At 41.8% G+C, this 27,837-nt stretch overlaps 1 protein-coding gene across 1 annotated transcript; it reads right to left on the reverse strand.

The window, feature by feature from the left end:
* Nucleotides 1–1,311: 1,311 nt before the first annotated feature.
* On the reverse strand, nt 1,312–27,162 carry AIFM1 (apoptosis inducing factor mitochondria associated 1). Its single transcript, XM_069074059.1, has 16 exons — nt 26,904–27,162; nt 21,952–22,094; nt 14,568–14,667; nt 13,716–13,840; nt 13,469–13,599; nt 12,439–12,529; nt 10,788–10,872; nt 10,044–10,120; nt 9,300–9,408; nt 8,013–8,120; nt 7,071–7,159; nt 6,231–6,371; nt 5,599–5,741; nt 3,766–3,890; nt 2,237–2,433; nt 1,312–1,585 (listed from the first exon to the last, which is right to left on the reverse strand). Exons 1-16 carry the CDS (start codon nt 27,007–27,009, stop codon nt 1,514–1,516), a joined length of 1,842 nt encoding a protein of 613 aa, XP_068930160.1. The 5' UTR covers nt 27,010–27,162; the 3' UTR covers nt 1,312–1,513.
* Between the last annotated feature and the right edge of the window lie 675 nt (nt 27,163–27,837).

Genomic DNA, 27,837 nt, shown 5'->3' on the forward strand with positions numbered 1-27,837 from the left:
CTCAAAGTGAGCCCCAAAACAAAGCCTCACATCAGGGCTTATACAGCCTTCTCCTGGCTGAAAGAATGTAACAACCTTATTGACTCACTGGCCAATCAAGAAGTATCTACTGAAAAACAAGCCTCCCACTCCAGGCTCCAGGTGCACTTTAGCCTAGGGGCAGGGAAGATCTTTAAAATTTACATTCCCATTACAAATGCAGAGGTGCTTAAATTCAAATATGGGGAGGGGGGTGATATGTCCCCTCTGAACCCTATAAACAAGGGTCATAGATAGTCTAATTAGAAAGGCCTGGGAGTAGTTCTGTTATCTTTTGATGATCTTAAGGAATGGAAAGAGAGGGGAAGATGGAAAGAGAGTAAGTAATACACTAGGAGGAAAGGAAAAGGAATACATAATCACACATAATCAGGATGCGCAAGTAGGTTTCTATACAAAATGATGAGGGGATAGAGAGTGGCTGTCCCTTGAACCTCACTCTCATCTGAACTGATTAAATGAAGCTAGAATGAACACATAGTTGCGCACAGAAATACATTTAACAGGGAAATAGAAAAGGGGAAAGGGGAAGGAATATTAAGTAGTACTAAGCAACAAACTAAGGATATATGAAAACTTTACAGTTCTTTTTGTGGTGGCAAAGAATGGGAATCTGAGGGAGTATCCACAAAATGGGGAACGGACAAGTTATGGCATATAAATGTGATAGAATACTATTGCTCTAAACTTGTATCAGTGTAATGATTCCAGAGGACTAACGATGCTACCCACCTCCTGAGAGAGAGGGGTAAATGACTTAGAGGGCAGAATGAGCCAATTTTTAAAAATATGGTCAATATGGACATTTATTTTGACTCCACATGTTTATAATGGGTTTTGTTTTTCTTGTGCTCTTGATTGGGAGGTAAGTGGGCGGAAGTTGCTGGGAGAAGGAAAGTGAGAAGGTGGATTTGGCTGATGAAAACAAATTAAAAAAATAAACTACCTAATAAAATAAGAGAGGCCCACAGTTGAAGTCAGTCCCAATAATCTCCCAGAAGCAGTTCCTACTCTGAAAGCTTTCATCCGCATGCCCATCCAAATATACTGCTTTCCCTTCCTTTGCCCTTTCTTTTTTCTTCTTAAAAATAGAACATTAAGGGGCGGCCAGGTGCCTCAGCGAGTAAGAGCACCGGCTCCAGTGTTGGGACGACCTGGAGATCGAATCCCGGGCTCAGACACTCAGCACCACACCCAGAAATAACTGGCCGTGTAACCTTGAGCAAGTTACTTAACCCCGATTGCTTAAAAAAAAAATAGAACATTAACAGATTGAGAAGAAACAAACTTTATTTCGTGGTTCAAATACTTCCCAGAGTTTTTCTGGATGACAAACCATCCACAATGGACTTGAGGTACATATATATGGACAAAGATCACATGGGGGGCTGAGCTGGATGTAAAATTCTTGCCAATGCTGTCCATTGCTTGTTATCCCCAAGTTCCACTTGCTTCAGAATTTACTGCAGCGACTTCAGTCTTCGTGGATGTTGAAGAGCTTGGCTACTTCATTAAGATCTTCGTGCTCTTCTCCATCTTTAATGATCTGAAGGAGAAAGGAATACCGAGTCACTGACCAGCTCCATGTGAATTCATTCAGTCCAGGCCCATGAGAACCTAGCCATCCTCCTCCTCCTCTAAATAACAAGTGGTGCAGAACTAGTGAAAATAGATTTACATTATCCCAGAGTTGTCTGTCTTCTCCTACCCTATCAGACCAAGTGGGTAAAGAAGAAATAGCCAAGAGTCAGGACCAAGCTTTTGTCTTACTTACATGTACAGACCATGTGGGCTCTGCCTCAGCCAATGTGCCCTCCTAATGCCTGGGGATGGCTTGGAGACAAACCTGAGTTACTAAAGGCTATATCATCCCAAGCACAAACTCAGGAACAGCTAGAAAGCTCTTTAGCACAGGTGTGTGGAGACCATTATCTGAAGATAGCTAGCTAAATGGGGAGGTTCATCACCAGAAGGCTGGCTACCGGAGGATGGATTTTACTGGCTAGACAAATTCATGAAACTATTTACTAAGGTCTATCAAAAGGGTCTGAATTTATGTCAGTAGAGGAAATTCCCATTACCAGTGAAATCCCAGATCTTCTGGAAATGTGTGGACTCTGAGAATTTTCAGGAAGCCTGATGAAGTTATGGGAGTGCTTCCTAGTTTACATTTCCTCTCCCCGCCCTAAACACCTACCTTCCTTGCTATTGGCATCCGGTTAAAGATGTTCCACAGCAAGATTCCCACCACAACTTTATCCCTGAGATAGAAGATGACACCTTTGCCGAAATCCTCCCCCTTTATGGGGCCCTGTGGGGTCTTGGCATCGCTGGCAGGGATCTCAATTTCAGAGGCCTCCGACTCTGTTTCACTTTCTGAACGGATACCAGTACCTGTGACAAAATCACCCACAGATGATCTGGGAACACTTTGGAAGCGAAGTATTCTTAGAGACCTGCCCCTGTGAGCTTCACAGATAGGTGATCCTTGTTAAGAGACCTTCTTTGTCACCAAAGTCAGAGAAAGCTCTCCCCTGCTATCTCTGGTATGCTTCAAGAACCGCTAAACTCTCTCTTACTTGCTAGTTCATTTTTCCAATTCTGCTGTCGACATCTCCAGCTTTCTTTAAATTCAACAAATATTTACTAACTGTATATGTACTATATGTAAGGCACTACACTAGGTATGAATTGTAGAGATGCTACTGAAGCCTGAAATGCATTCTGGGAATGCTTGTGCCAGGGCAGGGGAATATAGGCAGAATGGGGGTGGGGCAGATGGCTTATATCCCCTGGGAGCTCCTAGGCTGCTGCCCAGTGGGCAGAGAAAATAACTGGGATCCAGCAATCCCAGCCCCCTTTTCTAGCTCTGCCAATATAAAATACTTGTCTTCCTGCCTCATGGGAGAGAAGAGGTCAGAATCAAGGATCACGGATATAAATGTACTTCAAGTTCCCCAGGAAAAGAACCAAGCAAATAATCTTGTTCTCTTCAGAAACAAATCTGCCATTCTTAGAACACACAGAGCTGTGCTTTATGTACTGGATGCAACTCCAGCCAGGACCTTAGAGCAGGGAGCAGGAGCAAAGATATAGGAGCTAACAAGAGTTACCCTAGGGAGAGACCTCCATGCAAGAGACATGTCTCCCATCGAAAGAAAAACTGACAGCAAGGTCTGACAAATGGGAGGGATTAAGAGGCCATTCAGGAAGTAACCAGACTATTTTTTTTTTCTGAGCCCAGAGCCCCCTGGTGGCCAACAGACACAAGCAGAGGTTTCCAAGTCTGGCCGCTGGGTACTAAATCCAGATGTGGAAATACACAGACTAAAAAGGCCTGTTTTTTGTCACCCCCCCCCCCAGGTCTTTCCTTTTACCCAGAAATAAGAGGACAGGGGAGAAGTGGCAAAAGCCTATGTAGCCCAGGCTAGAGATCCATATGTCTAGGGCCCTGGCTACTAACCCCACAAGGTGGTTCCACTGTTTGATCTACTCTTTGGAGCTCAGATCCACTAATGACTTGGGGATCTGTGACCTGGTCTCCTATAAAGTTTCACTTTAAACAGAGATGATTCCACTGATAGCTCTTTACTGGAAATATGTAAATCCTTTTCAGAGAAAGCCTGGAAAATATGATGTGGGGAAATAAATCCAGTATTGTACAGATCACATCACACTGCCTGCCTCTTGACAATGTTCCAGGGCAAAGAGTTGACACTTCCTTACCTGACTGTTCGGTTGCTGATTTTGGGGTGTCTTTTGCAGTAGCCTTGGCAAAAACTCCAACTGTAGGCAAACTACCATCCACAAGACCAATAGCTTCATAGCCAACATCAGGGCCCAGATCACTCCTGCGGGAAAAGAAGAGGATATTACAAAGAAAAAAAATGTAGTACAGGAGCACCAAGTGGCTTTACAAATGTCACACTAGGCCAGACTAGTGGTGGAGGCCATCCGCTTCAGTTTATGGAAAAGTTCACATACACATATTGCATAACCTTCAAAGGTTAAGGGATATGTCCTCGAATAGTCTTTACTTTGCTTAATTAATTACAGGTTATTAATCCATGAATCTGCCCTAATTTTTCTTGAATCTTATGTTTTTAGCCTATATTACTTCTTGGGGGTAATGAGTCCCATAAGCTTATCACACACTTTGTAAAATGCTTCTTTTTACTGTCCTAAGACTACCCTTCACGTATCAAGGGGGAACCCCAGATTAGGTATTTATAGCTGTGTTCACACTAATTCATGAATTTATCAATAAAAGGTAAACTCCAAGAGAGCAGGAACTGTTTTATTGTTTCTTTGCCTGCTGGCAATCAAGTAGACACTAAATAAATGACAGGTTGATTCTATTCCCTCTTGCCTTTGTCTTTCCAAATGGAAAAAAAAAACTTTTAAAAAAACAGTATTTATTTATTAAGATTCTGTATGTGCAAGGCACTGTGCTTAAAGAATTCTATCTTTGTTCAAAAGAATCTTCATCTCATTGACCATTTAAACCGGCCTTCGCTCAAAACTTCCTAGTCTCTGCCATGTCTTTCTGATGGTTTGGTGAGGGGTGGAGGGATGAGGGACTAGAACTATACATTTGTGCTATGGTTCTGAGAAAGGGTAGGAGATGATTTATGCTTTGTTTCCAACTCCCTTCAAGACACCACCCTATCTTTTAATGACCTTTTTTTGTCCCAGTAGCACATCAGGGCAATGTCTACGGAGACTCTCAGACTCTTTTTCTGGGTCACGAAGGACGGCTAATCAATCAACAAAGATTTATTGTCTACTATGTGCAAGGCACTGTGCTAAATACAAATATAATGAAAGACCCAATCCCAAATCAAATTGAACTTATGTTAATGGGAACCCCTAAGTATACTTCTGAATTTTCCCCCTAAATTTCATAAAAAGTTAAAAAAATGTTAAGAGTTAAGAAGGACCCTTAGAGATCTAGTCCTACTCCCAGATTTTATAGGGAAAATGGGACCTAGAGAAGGAAAGTGATTTGCCCAAGGTTATATGCCTACTTTCCCACACTTTTTGCTTGTCTAGTTAGACACTGGCTACCAGGAACAGTCTAGTGTCTTCAGTATTCCACGGAGTTCAGTGGAACATCTCATCTTCCACATTATTTAAGAAAATGTTACTTTCTTTACAATTTCAACACTGATGAGGGCCCACAATTATCCTAGCTCTATGCAATCCAATGTACTTGATTATGATCTACTTGATTTTATTGCTTTAAAGGTTATAATTTATGAACAAGCTGTTTTTAATTAATTCTTATTGTTGCTTTTAGGAATTTCAGATTCATAAAGATGGACCTTAGTGGAATTACTGTATTTTGCACTTTAATGCAGAACACAATAATACCATCAGTGTTCTCTTCCTCAGCCTACCTTATGACAACTGGCACAGGTGATCAAGGGACTGAATTGTTCTTTAGTATAATGCTAAGTGGTCAAGACCAGGATCAAGTCTCTAACCTTGTGGCTGACATCACATTCTAATCAACTGAACTAACCAAGCCAGAGAGTTCCCCAAACACACAAACATTACCAGAACATTGACTGATGCCAGTATGGTTTGGCAGCCCCGGTCATATTTTCTCCAGCTAATCTTCCACTCACAACAGCATGGTCATGGTGCTCTACCCGTCGGCGCCCCAACTTGATATCATAGAAACACGCAGCATCTCCTGCCTTACAAACAGACACACTGTGAGCACAGGGAGGACAAAAGTACAGTGTACCCAGGAGATCCTGGGAAAAGCCATCTATCTCATTTGTCTTTCTCCCCTGTGCAAAGAAGTGCACTGAGGATCACAGAATTAAGAGCTCAATGAGATCAGGCAGTCCAACTCTTTCATTCTGCAGATAAACGGAGGTCTTGAGAGGTCAAGTTACCTAGGCAGTTAAGCAGTAGAGGCAGGATTTGAACCTAGGTCTTCTAACTCCCAAATACAGTAGCCTTTTTGTTACACCACACTGTCTCCCAGAGAGATGGGATTGGACTATCTTAAGTATTTATCTTAAGGTGACGTCACTTAAGTATTTATTTCTACTCTCCTGCCCCAGATACTTTTACCTCATTTGCTTAAAGCCACTGCTTAGAATCAAGTGTTGGATGGGTGGATTTGCTCACAGGCTGCTGTCACTGACCCCTTCCTGGGCCTGGTGTAACATACTTACCACCCAGATGTTAGAGCGTGCCTGGAGCTCTGCGTTTACCCGGAAGCCCCCAAAATCAGAATCTACTTCCAGGCCACCGGTCTTGGCCAGTTCAACATTGGGCTCTAGGCCCACAGCGGTAACAATGTGATCAGTTTCTACCTAAAAGGGAAAAAAGAGTTGATCCATCTCATGAATTTTCATATGTGGCTGATACATATCTTTTAAAGCAAATGTCTAGTTTGTCAACTAAGATGAAAGGCTTTTTACAAAATCACTAACCAACTCTTCACTTGTAAACATATTTGAAACTGGTAAGGAGACCCAGCAAGAGAATTCTGTTACCCAATATGGGCCCAAAGAGATGGAATACAGACAGAGTGGAGCTAAGGGAAAGTGGCTCCTAGATGTTTGCTCTAACTCACTTGGCGCGTCTTTTTTTTTTTTTTTTACTGGGAAGGCAAACTTCCAGAGAAAACTCTGGAAGGTTAACGATGGCTGCCAAGAAACCAGGGGAAAGAAAAAGCAAGGACAAGAGCACAGCTCTCTCTCTTCTGCCCCCTCCCCCCCTCTAGCATGTGAGGTAGAAACTACATTACATTCTCCCTCGATGGAGGTGACCGTGGTTTCTCAAAGGCTCTGTTACAGAGTGCAAGCTTCATAAATAAGGCTGTCATTTGAGGGGCAACTCAAGCGTCGAGAGGCTCATCCCAAAGACAGCAGGCCACAAAAGGCCACAGTTTTTGGCTAGACTAATGGTAAGGTATGGTGGAGGCTGTGTGTGGATTATTCCACATGAAATCCTGAAGTACCTGAGCAGAAGACACATTTTTTGCAGCCCTGATGACATCTCTTTCTTACCTTCCTTCCATCTTTCAGTTTGATGAGCAACTTGCCACTTTTGACACCAACTGACTGCACGACTGCATTGGGCATTACTTTAACTCCCTCTGTGAAGGAAAGAGACAGCTTTGAAGTGGTGATAATGACCAAGGGAAGTGTAAGGGGAGGTGAGATGAGACATGACTCTGAGGAAAAGTAATAATGAGAGTCATTAGTAAGAAGGCGACCGCGGGAGGATTCAGCCCAAACCTATGGCTCATTCTTAGCACTTGGGAGAATTTGGCATCCACCCTTCAGGTTACCTGTGAGAGTCTAGAGCACTGGGCAAGCATAGCTGAGAAATATGGAAGTGAAGGCTTCAGGACCAACCCAAAGGGGACCCTGGTAATGGCTGAAAGTGGTACCACATAGATCATAGGACTGAGAGCTACAAGGAACCTTCAAGATGATCTAGGCCAACTCCTGCATTTTACAGAGAATTAGAGAGACCCAAAAGGTCCTTTAGTGCAAGCCCCTCACACTTGAGACAGGTAGTGACACTAAGGCTCAGAGACACCCCAAGGAGAAGTCAATGCTCTATAGTAGTGCGCTGGCTATCCAAATGAGTCACAAAAGGGAAACCCACAGGAAGGAAAGTGACTTGCCCCAGGTAACCCTGGTAGTAGGTAGCAGAACCAGGACAGACTTGATCCCAGGTCTTCTATTTTTAATGCAGGCTTTTTCCCATTATAATAGACTTCCAGTTACTTTTTGCTCTCAAGAAAAAAGGAGAAATAACTTTGAAACTTTGTTTAAAAAAAGAATGCTCTATGGATGCACTGGGGGGTTAACACTGCAGTCACTTCCCAACACATGGCCCTCACCTTCCATCTCCCTCTAACTCCATGCCCCAAGGAGCCCTCCCTTGTGACAACAACAACAAAAAAAGGTCAGCTAGCTCTCCGGAAAACTCTTCGTTACCTTGTCTGACTTTTTCTGTGGTCCAGTTGCTGAGGTACTCTGGGAGGATCTTCCCCATATTTCCTTTCTCAGGGAAGAGCTGAATTACTTCTGTGCCCAAAGCTCGAGCTGGGAAACAAAAACAAAACAAAGCTGAGAATGGATCGATTAGGAGAGCAGAACCAATCCTGGATGTGTGTGTGTGGGGAGGCTGGGAGTGAAGAGAGCAGTAAGACAGCACTCATAGTCACTTAATTAAACATAGAGAAGCTTCAGGCTACACTATAGCCATAATCGATTAGGAGAGCAGAGCCAATCCTGGAGAGAGGTATGTGTGTGCGTGTGCGTGTGCGTGTGTGTGTGTGTGTGTGTGTGTGTGTAGGGGAGGCTAGGAGTGAAGTAAGACAGTATTCACAGTAACTTCATTAAACATAGGGAGAAGTTTCAGTCTACTCTATAGCCATAATTTGTAGGGTGCAGAGTGCCAGGTATCAGAGCTCATTCACAAATCAAACATTAGGCTGCCAGAATGGAGCTGTCATTAGGTCTGTATCCTGAACTCAGACAATATACTTGAACACATGAACCAAGAGTGGCTTTGAGGACCTGGGCAAAAGTCCCCAATACAACTGCCGTGGGGCTCCTGAATGGTGCCATTTCTGGACCAACATCTTCATTTCACAAAGCTCCCGCATTAAGAGAAAAAGACAAGGGCCACATCTTATTATTATTATTTTTTTTATCACAAGCAGTGTGGTGTATATAAATATCTGATGAATTGACAAAAAAAAATTACTCAGATTTGAACTCAGAGACTTGCAAATCTGCAAACCTATTCATCTGTCAGAAGCAGTGTGGTATGTTTTGCACACATAAGCTGTTGAGCAAGAGGCCTAAGATATTTTTCTGTCTTCTACATTTCCCTTCCAACCCTTTTAACAACCAACTTTCCTTAATAATTTACTTCTAGAGAGACTTGGTCCAAGGACTGGTGGTATGGAAAAAAAAGATGATTAATATTCCATATGCCAAAGTTGGAGATTCCATATTGCCTGCCATCCAAATAGAAAGAGAGCATTCTTGCTGAGTTTTGCCAGTCAGCTAGGGATCACAGACAGGAATTAGTCTCATGCTCAGCGTCACTAGGTAAATTCCCAAGTCAAACAGAACTCTTTTTTTCCCCCTGGGGTACCAGCAAAGTTATCTCTGTGATGCTTGCCAGAAGGAAGGAAGGGAGAATATGGAAGAGGCTTCTGTATTAGCCTTCTGGCTAATAAAAAGAAATGGAAATTAGTGCAGGATACTCACCTTTTCTGCCGAGGGCACAAGCCAGTTCGCTACCTAAGAAGCCCCCACCAATGACTGTAATCGACTGGACTTCTCTTGAAATCTTCTCCAAGGCTCTATAATCTCCAATCTGTAAAATCATAAAAACTTAGTCTAATAATTTTCCGAAGGGGACAAAGTTACCAGGAAACAATTTTCCTCCCAAATTGTTACAGAAACCATTTATAATTATAAATATGCTCCTATATAGAAAGCTAAATTATACTTTCAAATTTCCTGATGTCAACTTTTTTCCTGCCCCCACCCAGAACACCCTTCTATCAAGAACCCCAAAGATCTTACATATTATTATCGAATGGCCATCACTATGGCTTTAGTGTTGTTGGCAAAGCATGCTGGGAGAACCGTGTAGCCTTTTGGCCATATGTCTGGGCATGAAGTTTCCTTAACACTTTCAAAGAGAAATACAAAGAGGATAGGGGTAGTTTTGGTGACTTAAGCCATCAGGAAAAGGCAAGTGTGGAAGGGAAATGGGCAGAAACAACAGTGGATAACAAAAACCACTAAGGGTATCTTTTCCCGAGGAGTTGAAGCTACTGAGTAAAGAAGGGTACTGGCTTGCCCAATGTCAGATACCAAGGTTGCAGAAGTGCCAGAAATAAAAAAATGGGAATCTTCCTATTCCTAGATCATAAGGAGACCACAAGATTATCCCACTTCTTCCAGAATAAGCGAGGGATAGAAAATATGGAAACAGATGGTTACCTTTCTGAAAAGTGTTGTTCTACTCTTTACCTCTGCCCCAGCCCTATCAATAGCAGAAAGGCTTCTTGGAGTGCCTCCTGGAAAAATGGGAGAAAAAATTATTTTTTTAAGAATTGAATAAAACATAGGCCCAAACAACTGTCCATCCCATGAAGGTTTGTTCAGAACTGAGGTGTGCGCGCCCTCTGCTGGCAGCACAGGTACATCAACAGGACACAAGAGTCCTGTACCAGGCTGATCTTTCAGCAGACTCATCACTTTCTTTCCCTTGGTCTACAGAATGTAGAGTTCCTTTTCACAAGGCCCCACTTATTCCCAAAATTAAAAAAAAACAGAACAAAACTTTCTGTTTACAGGCTCCCTTACAGTTTTCTCTAAGGGCTTGCTAGATACTAAAGCCACATTAGTTTAAGCAATTATTTCATTTCCCCTATTACACTCTCTGATTTGAATCTATAATGAAGCCATATGACCATGTAACTATACTAAGAGAGAAGGAAGGTAACTTCCTTGAGCAATAGATATGCTCTTATATGGAGTAGTAAAGGTAATTCAGAGACACTGCTATTCTGGGACATCTGTAGTCTCTGGCTAGGCTATGGAAGGTCTGCTCAGGGGAGAGGAATGGGATTTCTGTTCCCGGATATGACTGACTAACTAAATGATGCCTTCTACAGAGAAGGCCCAACACTGCATCTTGGTTGAGCTGTGCCAAGAAAGGAAGCTACATCATAGAACACTAACCTGTTGCAATCAAGCACTTTTCAAAAGTTATCTGAGAGCCGTCATTAAGTCTCACCATGTTGTCCCTCACATCCAGCTGTACCACCTGGCATACACAATACAGAGAAAGAAATATAGGTGGATTTTCCTTTCACCTAAAAGTGTTACTTCAGAGATAACCTCCTGGCATCCAGCTCTTGGTCCAAGTACCTTTCTCTAGGTGCTCTGAACTCCCAGGGCAGCCAAGAACTGTTCAAGCTGATAGCAGAGAGTGTGTGAGTGTGTGTGTGTGTGTGTGTGTGTGTGTGTGTGAGTGTGAGTGTGTGTACACAAACTGAGGGGAAAGAGAAGGGCTCAAACGTTGACAATCAGGTATAGGAAAACTAAGTAATAAGAAGTCAGGCTCAAGACACCTCCCTCCTCCATAAAATAAATAGAGATTCTATGGGAATCAGCCAGGTGAGAAAATGCTAGGGTCTAGTTGGCACCAATGCTACCACTCCTGGGTTCCCTTCACTCTGCCCTAGAGTCCCCTAGAGCTTGGCAGTCTGTGGAACTGGTCCAGTACCTAGTGAGCTCTTTCTTCATGCCCCCTACACCCCACCTTTCTTCTCCCACTCCAGTTCCTAGGGGTATGTGGTCCATCTACTCTGACTGAAGGGGAAGAAAAATGGTTTTTCCTCTTACTAGGACAAGCTGCATCTTATCTAAATTTTATATCTCTCCTAGCACAGTGATCTGCACACAGTAGGCGCTTATAAATGTTTGCTGGAGATCAGCCGAAACATGGTTGGAGTTTTTCAAACAGGAACTATGAACACAAAACAAAAGCCCTGCCAGATACAAAAGCATATAGAAAAGAAAATGTTTAGAGAGCACAGGCTACTGATCCAAATCCAAATCTAACTAAAGTATATTATATAAAGTATATATATATATATATATATACATATATTATATCATATAAAGTATATATGATGTTTGCCATTACTTATGGGTAACTCGGAACTCAGAAACTTGATAATAGGCTCCCTTGTGTCCTGGAGTGTCTCCCGCCTCCTCCTCCTTTGCCCCATCCTCTACTTCATAAGGGTTGGGGCAGAACTACTCTGGGCCCCTAAGCAGACAGGACAGCTGCCTTAGTACTGATGGGCCATTATTTCTGACATGCAGGCCTAGCCACACACTGTCATCTCACTGGAGTGGGCACACATATATATGGGAAGATCCAGGGGCTGTTTCCCATAGATATTTCTTTCTGAAGTAAGATGAGTTTCATGAACTCAATTAGTATTTCTCACCCAGGTCTATGCCTAAGGCATTTTTTGGCCCTGGGCAATTTGTGTTTCAACAATCCCTCCTCATCAACAACCCCCAAGATCTGCTGGGGGTGGGGAAAAGGTTCCAAGAGCTGGGAGAGAGACAGCTTTTAGGATGGCCTGCATGATTTTTGTCTCCAGGGTAGACACCAGCTCTCCCCCCCTAGGACCTGTAAGCTTTTAGGATGGCCTGCATGATTTTTGTCTCCAGGGTAGACACCAGCTCTTCCCTCCTAGGATGTGTAAGCAGTGGACCCTGGCAACACAGAGACATTTTAAAGGACATGATCATGCTGGCAGGAAAAATGCAAAGGGCAACAGAGGGGGCCCAATGACAGCAGCAGCACACCGACCTTCTTGCCTGTAAGGACAGCCACACCACCATTTTCAATGTAAGGCAGGTCCTGAGCAGACACATAGAAAGAAGGTGGCTGGAAATATATGCTAGAGAGGGAGAAAAGAAAGGGAACAAGGAGTCAGGAAACACTTGCTATCAGCCTTCCCCTGCCTTCACACTTTAGTATTGGCACAATTGTTCATTAGGTCATGAGAAGGCCATAAGAAGCCTTCCAGAGCTGCTTAAGTTTGGGCCCAGCTTCCAAAGTGGCCGCTACCCTAGACGCAGAATCATTCCAAACCAGAGCAACAAGCCCCTCTCCTCCATGGAAAAGGGTCCTGATTGCTGCAAGGCAATGGCAAGAGACAGCCAGTCCAGGATACTATTTTGCCTCAGAATCCAGGCATTAGCTGTGCAACACTGGGTGAGAGAAATGATCATTTCTGTGGTCAGTTCAAAACTGGAAAAGGGGGGGGCAGTTAAGCATGTGGCAAAGGGATCGCAGATAAAAAATCTTTTGAAAGTCCTGGTACAGAGGACAAAGCCAGAAGCCCCAGGAGTCCAGTAGGGAGGAAGTCTACTGTGATCCAAGCCACATACTGTCATGTCTCTGTGAGGCCCTCACAATTCTGAGGAGTTTGCTACAGTTCTGAGGAAATGGGTCCTTTTAGTTGTCTTTTTGCCATTCTTACAGGAGGATTCCATATGCATTCAGTTCAACTGGATGAGCAAGAGACCCCAGTCACATGATTCTTCACAGAAGTACTATATTTCAAAGGCCAAAGGTAGAAGGCTAGACATCAAGCAGTCAATCATTGTTGGATTTAAAGGAAGCTAAATCTCTGGATTCTGTTCAGTTAATGATCCACCCACTGAACAACACTGCATTCTAAGCTAGACTGTAGCCCTCAACAGATTACCAAGTCATCCCACATTCCACAAGGTCAATTCAGTGCTCTCCTATCTTTTGTAGGGTCTGCTCTAGCTGCCCAGATTCCTCCAAGTCACAATCATTTTCGACACTCAAATGGACGAAATGGACGTACCTCCTTTCTTTTCCATTCCACTGTTTGAAGCGAAGTGTGCTTGTGACATTCGGATCATCTGAAAACCACAGCTCTTTTGAAAGAGGGGGGCGCATGTATGGCAGTTCAGGATCTTCTGAGATAATTAAGACCTTTAGATGGACAAAAGTTTTATCAGTGCCAAGGCACTTCATGCACAAATGCTGAAATACCCACGGTAGGTGGCATTTAGAGACATCTGTGCCAAGAAGGAGAAGATGCACCTTACCCTGGCCCCAGGGTCACGAGCTCGGATGGATCTGGCAGCAGCAAACGCTGCTGTGCCTCCGCCAATCAGAAGGAAAGGAGCGTGAGCTGGTGCCTTGATCTGGGCACTTAGCTCTTTCTCTGGAGCTGTAAGCGACAGACCAGACATAGTAAATCTTCTAAGAGTCTCACATGGGCCCCCTACTGCTAAAAGTGATAAAAGCATCACTTTCCAATTATTTTACTCCTTTTGCCCCAATGAAGTATGGCATATACATCAATCTTACTAAACCTCACAGCATAATGATGGGAAAAGGAAAGGAGGCTTCATCTTTATTTTCTCTGGTGGGAAATTGACAAGGAGGTAAATGACTCTCCTAAGGCAAATCTGTCTTGCACTTGAATCTTTGCTTGGGAATTCAGAAGTATACTTAAAAACATGTATATTCAGCTTTGTTCTTGCTAATGAGGAAAGGTAAGATAATAGATTCCTAGTTCCACCCTATGCCAGCTGGGTGGGTAGAGAAAATAAAACCAGGCTTTCAATCTGGCAATATGACATAGACCATATGAGAGTTGGTGAGAACACACGTGAGAGTTGAGGAAAACAATGGAGATCACCTACCTAAAGGCCAAAAAAGACGAACAGAAGGGCCCAAATTTCCTTAGGTTCAACCATAGGCTTCAATGATTTTATGCTTGAACCTAAACTTTCTCTAAGTTCCACAATCACATTTCTTTTAGTTCTGAAACATAACACTATTTCTCGAGGTTTATAATCTCAGATGCCACCAGATGTCCTTAAACATGGCAGCCAAATGGCTTAGATATTTCATTTCAATTGTGCTTGAAGTCCAAAGAACAGAGTACTTACCAGTTAAGCTATCCCGCCTCTCTTTTTCTTCTGGGGTCAGTCCTAATCCTGAAATTCTTTCACTGTATCTCTTTTGGTCCTCTTTCACCGTCATATAGGCCTGCAGACCCAAACACAGCGAGAACATCGTTCTGCCATGTGGCCAGCTTGCACTATTCATATAGTAATATTACATTTCAACTAAATGATAAGCTTTGTTACACATGGAGCCAATTCCTTTTAGTTAAAAGCACTGAGGCAAAATGTATTTTCTCATAAGCAGAGAAATAAAGCAGGAGGTCTATTTTGGATGTTAAGAGATTTGTGAACAAATGAAAACCTTTTTAGTTTCAGACTCTCCTGGGCTCTGTCTTACAGCCACAAGTCAATCTGGTATTTTGTTCTTCAGGTGGGGCCCAAGTAAAGTGAAGGCATCACCTACACTGGGAAGTACACTAGAAAGCATCTCAAATTTCTACAGCAATCTAACATTTCCAAAGTGTTTTTTTCTTCATTAACAACTCTGGGTAGTACAAACACTAAGATCTTCATTTTATAAAATGAGGAAATGAACTCTCAGAGCTGGTAAATAGAAAGCACTTGTGATATAAAGGGGTCTTGGACTAAGTTAGATACTAGGCTGAAAAATCACATCTGAGGCAGGAATGGTTCAGAACCTGGGTCATATCTTTTTTTGGTAGAGTTCCCAGCTATCAGGACAATCAGAGAGAAAACAAGTATCTTGAAACATAATTGACTACATACCACCCTTCTCATACAAAGAATAACTCACTTTTCTCCTAAATGGGATTTTTCCCCCCTAAAAGGACCAGTTAAGCACAGTCTACATAAGAGATTCCATGAATAGACAAACAGGTATCTATTTCAAGCACTCCACTACATATAGTCTATATCCTTCTGGCTAAAAATATTGGCCACTGCTCCTGTTTTCCATTCATCGTGGCTACAATCCTACTGATCTTCTCTGTGCACTAGCAACAATTCATATTACTTCGAATTATCCAGAATATCAATAGATACTAGGAAATTATTAAGACTACCCCATCTAAGAAATTATCACAAGTCTCACCCCAAGATTATTCCATAATACAAAAAAGTAAACATCAACAATTAGCTCCAATAAGTTAATTTACCTCTCTTCATACATTAATTTTGGAAAAAATCAGCATGGTGGCTGGCACACAGTAGGAGCTCAGTTAATGCTTGCTGATTGACTGTGATGGCTAGATTTACATACGTGTATGACAAGGTACCAAAAAAAATCAAATAAGCTACTTTTTAACAATTAAAATGGATTTCTCAGTGTGAGGATTGCATCTAACAAATCCTAATCTTGTGTGACACAAGGCCAGATCAAATAGAAAAACTGACATAGAAGCTTGGGCTGTGAACAGATTTAAGAGAACCACTTGAACATACCCCAATCCAACTCAAACCTCCTTCCAGAACCACATTATCAGTGGAACCTGAGCTTGAGAAAAATCTTCAAGTTTAGTGGAGAAAAAATAGAAATGAGGCTTTTTTTTATGTAGAAGCAATAAATGAGGTTTACAGAGAGCTAATCTAGCAAGTGACTTTTTTCAAAGGTTTAAAAAAGTCCTAATAATAAATACTTTTATACAGAATTTACAAAGTACTTTTCTAATCTCTGCATTTCAAATCAGGGACATAAACAAGGCAGGTTGGTAAAATGACAGTTACAGAAAAAAGACTAGAGGCATACATTAGAGTCTATTCAACTTGAGGAAGGCCTCTGAGAAGAAACATATTATTTTCAGTATGAGACAATGTGAACAATTACTGTCAACAACAGCTCAACAATGACAAATGGACTCAATTCATAACTCAGGGCCCAAAGCTTAAATATCAATTGCACTGTAAATCTTGGCTCTGTCCATCACTAGCTACGGGCCTACGGCAGCTATAGATGGAGGTTAAGTGCTTTGCCTAAGGCCCCACAGAAAGTCACTGGCAAAGCAGTGATGATAACTCACATTTTTGCCAATCATGGCTTCAAATCTGCAGTCTAGGAAGTAATAGGTTTAAACCACAGAGTTCCAAAAGAAATTTCAGAAAAGTCCTTCCTAATCCTCAGAATAGGTTCTTCCTTTTGAGGGTGGACTTTCAATGTCTAAGTTGGAGAATGAGAATTATTTGGGGGGGAAATTATGAGGAAACACTGAATGGCCATACTGGTTACAAGGGGACAGTCTTCTTGTGACCAAAAAGTTTCCTCTCTGGGATGTGCATTATATTTCCACTCAAGTCAAATGAAAAGTTAAAAATTATTTTAAAAATTTACATATGAAAACACAAAAGTACCTTCAGGTAAAAGTTGAAAGTAGATAAAAACAAAAGTTCATCACTCGACCTAAGGTCACATCTGATTATGCTATCAACCACCTCAGAGAAGAGGTAAGCACTTCCCCAGGAGCCTATAAAAATGCCTGCAAGAACTGGACTCTGCCAGGAAGGGATAGGGTAACAGTGGCTTGCTGTCCCTGTATACAACATCCAACAGCCTGGCAGCCCAAGAAAGAATCTGCCTGTCTGGTCTGGTGGAGGTTATCCAGCCCTGCTGTGGGCAAGACCTTTAGAGCACCAAAGGTGGTCTAGGATCTAAAAGTAAACAGAAGCATTTACAAAGAAATATATATGAAATCCAAACATTAGAAATACCTTTTCCTTTTTTTTTTGAAAGAATGAGATAAGATAAGGAAAAATGAATGAGAAACGTGAAAATTAAAAAATTGCAGACTCAAAAGTCTCCTGTGAAAAATGGACAGAGCTGTTTAGGAAAATATTTTGCTCTGTTACTTTGCATTTAATTTAGTTTTAGGTCAGGTGTCAAAGTCCAGTGCAGAAACCAGAATAAAATATAATTGGGGAATATGTAAAAAATACATACAAATACGATGGAACCCAATTGATGTCAACATGTGGTTTTCTAAGTCCACGTGCAGCCCTAGGGATCCTTAGGTCCTTCTACTTGAGTCTGACACCACTGGTGTGGACCACTTCAACCACCAGCTCTGATTAGTGCTGCCAAAGGGAAAGGGTCAATTTGAAAAAAAAAAAAAAAGAGATGAGGAAGATGAATTTTTAAATCTGCTCAGAAATACCCAATAAATGCATTTGCACAATAAAGGGTGATTTACCTTAAAGAGAAAAAGTGTCAGTAGCTACTCTGGGCAGCCCCTTGAGTACAGGGCCTGGTGCAATTCTGTCTGTGGTTTGTTATGTACCCCCCTTCAATCTTTTATTTATTTACTTATAACATTTATTTTTTTTTAAAGCAATTGGGGTTAAATAACTTGCTCAAGGTTACACGGCCAGGTGTTTCTGGGTGGGTACTAAGTGTCTGAGCCCGGATTCGATCCTAGGTCATCCTGACACTGGGGCCAGTGCTCTCACTCGCTGAGCCACCTGGCCGCCCCTATAACATTTATTTAAGAACATTTTTGATCTACCTGCCAAAACAAACCCAGGACCTATATGACCACAACTACAAAACACTTTTCACACAAATAAAGTCAGATCTAACTAATTGGAAAAATATCAATTGCTCATGGCTGGGTCGAGCTAATATAATAAAAATGACAATTTTACCTAAATTAAATTATATATTTAGTGCCCTATCAATTAATTTACCAAAAAACTACTTTATAGAGATAGAAAAAATAGTAACAAAATTCATTTGGAAGAATAAACGGTCCAGCATATCAAGGGAATTAATGAAAAGAAATGTTAAGGAAGGTAGACTAGCTATACCAGATTTCAATCTGTATTATAAAGCAGCAGTCATCAAAACTACTTGGTACTGGCTGAGGAATAGAGGAGTGGATCAACGGAATAGATTAGGCACACGAGATTCAGAAGTCAATGACTATAGTAATCTATTGTTTGATAAACCCCCAGACCCTGGCTTTTGGGATAAGAACTCACTATTTGACAAAAAGTGCTGGGAAAACTGGAATACAGGATGGCAGAAACTGGGCATAGACCATTATCTAACACCATATACCAAAATCAAGTCTAAATGGGTGCATGATCTAGGTATAAAGGTTGATACTGTAAGCAGTCTCCTAAAACAAGGAATTGTTTACCTATCAGACTTGTGGAGAGGGAAAGACTTTATGACTAAACAAGAATTAGAGAACATTATAAAATGTAAAATGGGTAATTTTGACTACATGAAATTGAAAAGCTTCTGTACAAACAAAGCCAATATAACCAAGATTAAGAGGGAGGTGGGAAATTGGGAAAGAAGCTTTACAACCTATGTAGCTGACAAAGGACTCATTTCTAAAATATACAGAGAATTGAGTCAAATTTATAAGAATACAAGTCATTCCCCAATTGATAAATGGTCAAAGGATATGAACAGGCAGTTTTCGGAGAAAGAAATTAAAGATATCTATAAGCACATGAAGAAATGCTCTAAATCACTATTGATTAGAGAAATGCAAATCAAAACAACCCTAAGGTACCACATCTCACCAGTCAGATTGGCTAAGATGACAAAACAGGAAAATGACAAATGCTGGAGAGGATGAGGGCAAATTGGAACACTAATACATTGCTGGTGGAGTTGTGAACTGATCCAGCCTTTCTGGAGAGCAATCTGGAATTATGCCCAAAGGGCTATAAATAATTTCATATCCTTTGACCCAGCAATACCACTCCTAGGGTTATATCCCAAAGAGATCATAGAAGTGGGAGAAAGACCCACATTTACAAAAATGTTTATAGCAGCTCTTTTTGTGGTGGCAAAGAATTGGAAATTAAGGGGGTGCCCATCAATTGGGGAATGGCTGAACAAGTTGTGGTATATGCATGTTATGGAATACTATTGTGCTATAAGAAACAAGGAGCAGACGGTCTTCATATTTACCTGGAGAGGCTTATACGAACTGATGCTGAATGAGAAGAGTAGAACCAGGAGAAATTTGTACACAATTACAGACACAACATATGTGTGATGACCAACTTTGATAGACTGGACTCTTCTCAGAAATGCAGTGATATAAGTCAATCCCAAAAGACTCATGATGGAGAGAAATATGTGCATCCAGAGAAAGAACTAGAAAGAACTAAGTTTATATCCAGGTGGAAGCAAAATACCTGATCTTTTTCCTTTTCTTGTTTGGTTTTATGTCCTCTTTACCATTTTTCATTCCACCTGGTACAATCTGTCTTTATAACCTGACTAATGTATAATGTGAAAGTATTTACAGATCCTATACTTGACTATATGCTGCCATGGGGGAAGGGGAGGGAGGGGGACAAAATGTGAAACTCAAGGAATTGTGGAATTGAATCCTGTAAACTTAAAGGAAACAAACAAATTAATTAAAAAAAAATAAAATGCATGGGATTCATTCAGTCCCTGGAGGATCCTAACAACAACAAAAAAAGAACATTTCCAAACTCCCTCTGTCCCTTTCTTCCTTCCCTCACCCATTCAGAAGAAATATGATATCAATCAGACATGTGAAATCACACAAGACATACTTCCATATTAGCCACGTTGCAACCTGTGAACCTTGTTTAGTATCCTGTCAACCAAAAATGGACCTACAGTTTTTCTTAGTACCATGGTGTCACTAATCAATCCCTGAAATGAATTTAGGGTATGTACCTTCTATAAATTCCTGCCCCAGGGATGACTGCTCTTACAATTAAGTATTACCTAACACTAGGTTGCTTCCATCTTTCCCAAAAGCATCTAGTAACCTAGAAGGGGATCTCAGTTGATAACTAGTTAAAGACAAGGTCAAGAGACAAAGATAGGAAATAGGACAAGTATGAAATATTCCTGAGAAGGCATTTCTGATCACCTCCCAGCAATCCCTGGCCACCCCACCCCCACTGACTCTACTGATTTGCTATGCTTTCACCAATATGTGATACCTCCTCAATTAGAGCAGAAACTGTGGGAGAACAAGAACTGTTACTGCTTTTTTTTGGTTGTTCTCTGTGCTTAGTATGGTGCCTGGCACAAAATACGCACTTATTGCTGATTAACAGAACCCTTCATTATGAAGCCCTTTAGGGAAGAGGAAACAAGGCAGTTTTGTAATTTTCAGTTACCTTGTTATATTTAAAAAAAAAAAAAGAGGGCTGTTCCAGGAGATGAGGTCCAAGCCCTGCTTGACTTGAGTCTGTTATATGGCTGACCTCATCTTCTGAAGGCAGTTAGGTGGTACCATAGTGCACAGAGCACCAGGCCTGGTGTCAGGAAAGCCTGAGTTCAAACCCTGCCTAGGACATTTAATAGCTGGGTGACCCAGGGAAAACCACTGAATCACTCTAGGCCTCAGTTTCCTCATCTGTAAAATGAGAGGGCTGGATGTGATGGCCTCTCAAGTCCCTCTCCCTCCTAGAGAAGAGATTAAGGATCCTATTATCTTCCTTATGATCATCTGACTCACAACCAGAAAGTTAACTGACTCCCTGATGCATTTTAAGGTTAGTGTATGAAGATGTGGGCAACTCCAAATGACTTTCATGAGTAGCTTGTATTTTCCCTAATGATCTGGGCAGAAGAATAAGTCTTCATCCATTTAACTAGCCATGGAAAGCACAGAATCTTAATGACTTCGAGCTATTTGTTTTTAGCAAAAAGGCTTCCTTCAAGCATGGGCACAACTAGGTACTACATTGGGTAGTGCCCTTACCCTGGCATGAGACCAAAAACCGATGCTGAGTCACTATAATCAGTGCCAAATTCACACACACACACACACACACACACACACACACACACACACACACACAGCCTGATGAGAGTGCAATTAAGCAGGTATATTATTGACAACTCTCCAATTCTACTTTTGCAACTAAACACCTCAAGCAAACTTTTAACCTAAAAAAAATTTGGCACATTTTAGGCAGCTTTTTAAATTTCCAGTGAGGGGGTGGGAATCTATCCCAACCCCATCCCCAATCTCCAAAAAAGGTAAATTTCTTGTATAAAGTGCTATGGTTTTTAGTATCTGAACATGTCAAGCAGTAACACGGAGAGATTTGGCAAAGGAGACTTTATATCATAGATTAGAAGCTGCCAGAATTCCTGATCTTATTTATGGGTCAGTATATAAAATCTAGTAAAGAGACAATAATGATATGGCTAATCATATATATATGAGAAAAATGTAACTGAAGTGGACAGAGAAAGGTCTGACAACATGAGGTTCTATTTCAGTAACTCTCAAATTGGTCCTCCCGGCATACTAGACAGCAAGTATTTTAAAGGAGGTTTTTGGAAAGCCTTCTAAAAGGAGGAAAGGGAATTGTATCAGGTGGGAAGCAAAATCAAACTAAGAGAACAGCTATTAATGGAAGTTGGCAGCTTCTTTTCATAAGCTGCTTTTCTACTTACATATGCACTAGCTCCCATGGTTGATAAGCCCAGAACAAGGGCTAATATCGATTTATCCATTTTGTTCCCTGAAGGACCAGCACTGGTCATTTGTCTTGTCATCTGGAGCTTTACAGGAATATGCCATCGCTGCAACAGGTTCCCTAAGAGACATATTATATTAGACAAAACAACTTATAAAATTATGAATATATTAATAAGTCAATGAACCATATTGATTGAGTTGCTGGTCAATGAGCTGAACAGCATGCATTGCTGCCTAATTAACATCCAAAATAAGAGTTAAACCTTCTGAGACTGGCATTTGACTTTCCACATCTACATTTCTAGTACCACTTAATGTTAGTACTGTGAGATGATTCTATACTTAATAAGTATATTCTGAAGGTTGCTAATTACAGCAGCTTTCTAAATAAGCCTGAACTTGGGTCAGAAAAGATAACAGTAAATATATTTCATCAATCTTCCTTCATACTTTCTCCAAGTAAAACTGAGTGAATGTGGGCAGTGCTTCTTAAACTATAGGTTGTGACCCCATATGGGGTGATGACCCACAATTTAAGAAGTGAAGGGGCTGGAAGCAGAAAAAGTTTAAAAAGCCCTGGGTTAGATTACTGACACGATCCATAATGTTAACTATAGGGCACTTACTGGAGACAACACTATATTAACCTAGAAATCTAAGAATCCTGGCTAAGTTAATTAACTCCAATAGCCTCAGTTTCCTCATCTGTAAGATAACAGCACCCACCTCACAGGATCATTGTGAGGATCAAACAAGATAATATACACAAAACACTATATAAATACCAGCAATGAATTGCTATGACCAGATAAAATTATACCTTAACATTTATTATTTCTGCTTTATGATAATTGGATGTGTTTTAAGATTTCTTCTTCCTTTTATTTTCTGGCCAGAGGGCAAAATAATTCAACTTCTGACCTCATAGCTTTAAAATGTTCATTAAATTTATATTCCTACTGGAGCAGGTTTCTTTAGAAAACTGCTCAGAGATATACCTGATTTAGAAAATCTGAACCACACACCTTGATGGCTTGGTGCCATCATTAAGTAGTCTCATTGAAGGCAGACAATAGGTGTTGAATGATTTTTTTTTCCCCTGCTCATAACTAGGATCTAGATTACATAGAGAAGTAAAGTTCCTATGTCGGACAAATTTGTTTTTCAATCAATTGCCTAAAGAGAATTTCTTTCCAGTTGCCTCACTTCTGTTTAGTACCTTTTATACTATCATAGACTAGAACTAAGATAATAGCAAAGCCTGCAAACTCAAGATATTCCCCAAGCCTTTTGCTAATTCTTGTGGGATTCATTCTCTCCACAGCTTTTCTCTAACAAGAGGAGGCATTCAGGATAATGGGAATGAATTTTGAGACCTGTTGGTATTAGAAGGAATGACCAAGTGTGAAATGGACAAAACCCAGTTTGGACATGAAGAGAAAGACTCTAGGGAATCCACTGCACTACATGCCTCCACTATGAAATGTGAATACCAATTTATCCAACAATAGTTTTGTTTTTGGGGCGGCCAGGTAGCACAGCGAGTAAGAGCACCAGCTCCAGTGTTGGGATGACCTGGGGAATCAAATCTAGGCTCAGATACTTAGCACCACACCCAGAAATAACTGGCCTTGTAACCTTGAGCAAGTTACTTAACCCCGACTGCTTTAAAAAAAAAATTAGTTTTGTTTATTTTTTAAAGCAAGTTAAGGTGTTATTATTGTCATCAAAAGCTGGGACACATTGGAATTGATGGTTGATGTATGATCTTATACATTTTGCTTATTTGTCTATACATCAATGTACAGCAAGAATTTGGGTACAGTCATGCTTAAAAATACTACAAGCAAATTTGGGATTACTCTAGCTACAAGCCATAGAGAAAGTTACCTTAGCAAGCATAAAGTATTTAAGCCAATGGAGTTCTGTTTTGGTAGACCTATGACTTTACTTGTAGAGCAAATACAGCAAGTTATAGTCTTAAAAAGAATTGCCTAGGGGCATTACAAGGTTAAGTGACTAGTACTAGGTCTTGAAGTCAGTATCTATCAGGGGCAGGACTTGAACCCATGCCTTTCTGACCCCAAGATGGCTGTACTGATTATGTCATTCAATCTCTAGAGTTTGGGTTTTTAATGTTTAAGTAAAGATGATGACAGGAAGGTATCATTATGCAACCAGAAGAAAGCTAACATAGGTAAGAAACAGATCAATAAGGCAAGCACCAAATGGAATCTTGGAATAATATTTCTAGGAAAACCCAATATCCTAGGACAATAAAGAAAAAGTAGCTAACTTGACTTCTGTTCTGAGTTTGAAAGTTTTCCCTTAGAAAGTCTGGGAGTGGGGCTGCTGGGTGGTGCAGTGAATACAGCACTGGCCCTGGAGTCAGGAGGACCTGAGTTCTAATTGGTCCTCAGACACTTAACACAAAAACTAGCTGTGTGACCTTGGGCAAGTCACTTAACCTCAATTGCCCTCCAAAAAGCAAAAAAAAAGTCTGGGAGAAGCTCATTCTCTAAAAAATATTAGATAGAAACATGACAGTATGGATCCTTACCTACAAGATATCTAATGGGTCTTTCTTCTTAAAGTGAGGCTGATTACAAGGCTCTTTACATGAATAATACAGAAAACCATTTAAACTTTTGGACTTCAGGTCAGAGGCTGCTCATCAGTTTGATCACATGGACAGCATGTTTGGTAGTGAAACAAAATATTTCAGAACAGAAACTAAACTCCATTGTGTAACCCAGAAGTTCTTTAGCATTCATATACTGACACCTGTCTACCAAGAAATGGATGCTTTGCACATCTCATTGGAGGATCACAACCTTGTAAGTAATCAACAAGACTTCTTTTAGCATTGATATACATTTTTAAGTTGGAGGTCAAAGTTACAGAAGGGCAAAAAGGTTATGCATCGCATCAAACTTGCCTATGGATAGTAACATCATTTTGGTGTGCAGACAAAAGAGATAGCATCTGGAGACCAGGTTATCAGTCAAAAAGCAATCTTTTTTTATTGCCTGCCCCCAAAGTCAGGGTTAAGTAACTTGCCCTGGGTCACAGTCACACAGTTAATAAACATCAAGTGTCAGAGGTCACATTAGAACTCAGGTCCCTCCTGACTCCAAGTTGGTGCTCTATCCACTGCAACAGCTAGCTACCCTAAAAAAAAAACACAATCTTTTTAAAGTTCCTGACAAGGCATTTAGATTCCAAGTGTAAGATATCAAGATATGTAAACATTGAAACTTCTTTCATGAAGCACTCCTGAGGCAATGGTTCCAGGAAAATGGTGCAAAAACTTAGGGAAACATTTTCATGTTATTTTTTATATTAGGAAGACCTCTAAAAGAAAGGTTAATTGCATCTCCTAAAAAATGGTAACTTACTATCACAAGAGGTCACAGGGTGCACAAGAGGTCATGGGGGTACAAGTGTCTGTGTTTGTGTGCTCATAAAGTCCATGGGCATATGCATAATGGATTAGTAAGGAAGGAATTTAGGGGTGTTTGATTATAGCATTCTGAGTTGTAAGGGATTTAATAAAAATCTTTTATTTCCCAGAAGATAAATCTCAGATCCAGAGGTGAAATGACCTATCCAAGGTTACACAGCTATTATCAGTAGCAGAACCAGGACTAGAACCTGGGTCTTTAAATTCTCAGCCTACTGCTTTTGATAGGACACTTGTTGACTTTTTTTGAAGTCAACTTCATGAAGGACAAATATCCTACTTTCCCAGGCGCTAACATCAGAGTAGAATATGAGGCTGAACAGACCATATACAGCATTACTTATTTTTGCATTGCTTAAAAAACAACTCTAAAAACTGGCATTAAAGACAACCACAAAGTCACACTGAGCATATTTTTCAATTCACCTTTGGCTTGCCCTCCCAGCTCTTTGGCATTTATTTCATGACTTATATTTACAGTTGTTTCAATAACATTTGACATAGACAGGATTTCTAAATTTTCAAATTGCTTTCACATCTATGTCCTCAATTTAAAAATAGGTAAAGTAGATGATATCTGTTACAGATGAAGAAACTGAGGAAAAGACTATATTAAGTGGCTTAAAGTCATACCTATAATAAATGGCAGAGATCCAGGGTTTTTTCCATTAGACTTCCCAGCTTTTACAATCCAATATTTCTGAAATTCCCTTACTGTTACTTTAGCTGAAATTTTATTCCTTCTCTTCGAGATTAAGGTAAAATACCACCTCCTCCCATTAAGTACTGTACTCCCAGCTCCCACCCGATCAGAAAACATTCCTCTCTCCTTTAAACTCTCAGTACTTTTTTTGCGCCGCTTTTTTTTGTCCTGGAGCTTCTTGCTTTCTGCTCTCTATTATCCGTTCTCTGGGATCGAGTCTTACTGATCTCCCCTACTTGATGGGCTCCCCAAGGGCTAAGGGCTAGGACTTGTTTCGGATTCATCTTCCAGTCGTGCCCCCTGCCCCGGCCTAGATCGTTTAAATAGTACTTAGCACACGTGGGTTTCCAGAAGCCCGCTTCGGGACAGGGGAAGGAAGGGGGTGTGTGTGTGTGTGTGTGTGTGGTGGTGGGGGGGGGGGGTGTTAGGATCCTGGAAGCCAGAAGGCCAACCCGGACCGCAGGGGCTGGGCTGGAGGGATCCTAGCCTGCAACCCGTCGGCTAGGGGTGTGGAGGTGGAAGCCGATGCCTCTGAAGGTCAGGCCGGCGAGTCCTGCCTGAAGAGTTTGGAGCGCTCCCAAAAGAAGGCGGGAATGAGCGTGCGGAAGGGGTTTGGCTGCGGAGGACCGGGCTGCGGAGGTGGGGAGGAGAGACGAGGAACGCCGGGCAGGGGTTCCCTGGGGTCAGGGTCAGGGTTGCGGCCGGTGGGGAGAGGAGCAGGGGGAGAAAACTGCAACGGGAGCCTCAGGGAACTAACTTACCTGGAAGTCGGCTCTTCTGCTTCGGGCCACGGATGCTGAAAGTCTGCACAAAAGGCGTCAGTTTCTTCCCAAACCCAGCCACGACGGTGCTTCCACATCGTAACATGACGACAACGACGACGGGAAGTCCCGGAGCAACTACGATCGTGACCGCCCGCGATCTCCGCTTTTCGGCTTTCTCACACAGCTCTTGACCCGTTACCCACAGTCCGCCTCCAAGTGCCACTCTATTCTATCCCAACCCACCTCGGGGGCGGGGCCTCCCTAGAGACGCATTCTCATTGGACCGATGGAACCGCCTGCGCAGACGCTGGTCTCCAATTGGACACTGGATAGTGGAAGGGAATGAGACCTGCGTTGTCCCTAGAGCTGCGCAGTCATTGGCTGAGGAAGCGGAGCTATCTCGCGCATGCGCACGTTTCGGAGTGCCGAAGTTCCCTGGACCGGGACAGTAAAGTTCTAGGGTGGTGTTCTGGGGCATAGGTCTATACATTCCTCTGCTTTTGGGCTGCCAGTTCCTCCCTCTAGTACGGCGGTCCGCTCCAGTTCAGTTGCAGTGGCGGTGGCGGGACTTCCGAGGTCCGGAAGGCTGCCTGGTTCTGCCGGTGGACGCCCAGGCTCCATAGCAACAACTCTGAGCCGATTCTCCACAGGTCAGAGCCGGCCCTCCTGGGCTCCCGAGGCTCTAGTGACCTTGGCAGGTTGGGCCTTCGGCTCCCCGCCTTTGCAGCCCCCGGCTTTTTCCCTCCGCCAGAGCTTTCACTTTGGGAAGGGAAATGCTAACGTCTGGTGCTCCCGCTGCGCCTCTAACTGCCTGTATTATCATCTTGTGCAAGTCCCTTGCCTTCGCTGAACCTCAGTTTCCCTTTCAGTCAAATGAGGTTGGCGTCTATGATTACTCCAAGGTCCCTGACTCGATCCTATGCTCCCACCC

This window comes from Petaurus breviceps, unplaced genomic scaffold, assembly GCF_028583685.1.
Source record: "Petaurus breviceps papuanus isolate PSGF00001 unplaced genomic scaffold, PetGlider_PUasm1.0 90881, whole genome shotgun sequence".
In the NCBI taxonomy this organism is placed as follows: domain Eukaryota; kingdom Metazoa; phylum Chordata; class Mammalia; order Diprotodontia; family Petauridae; genus Petaurus; species Petaurus breviceps.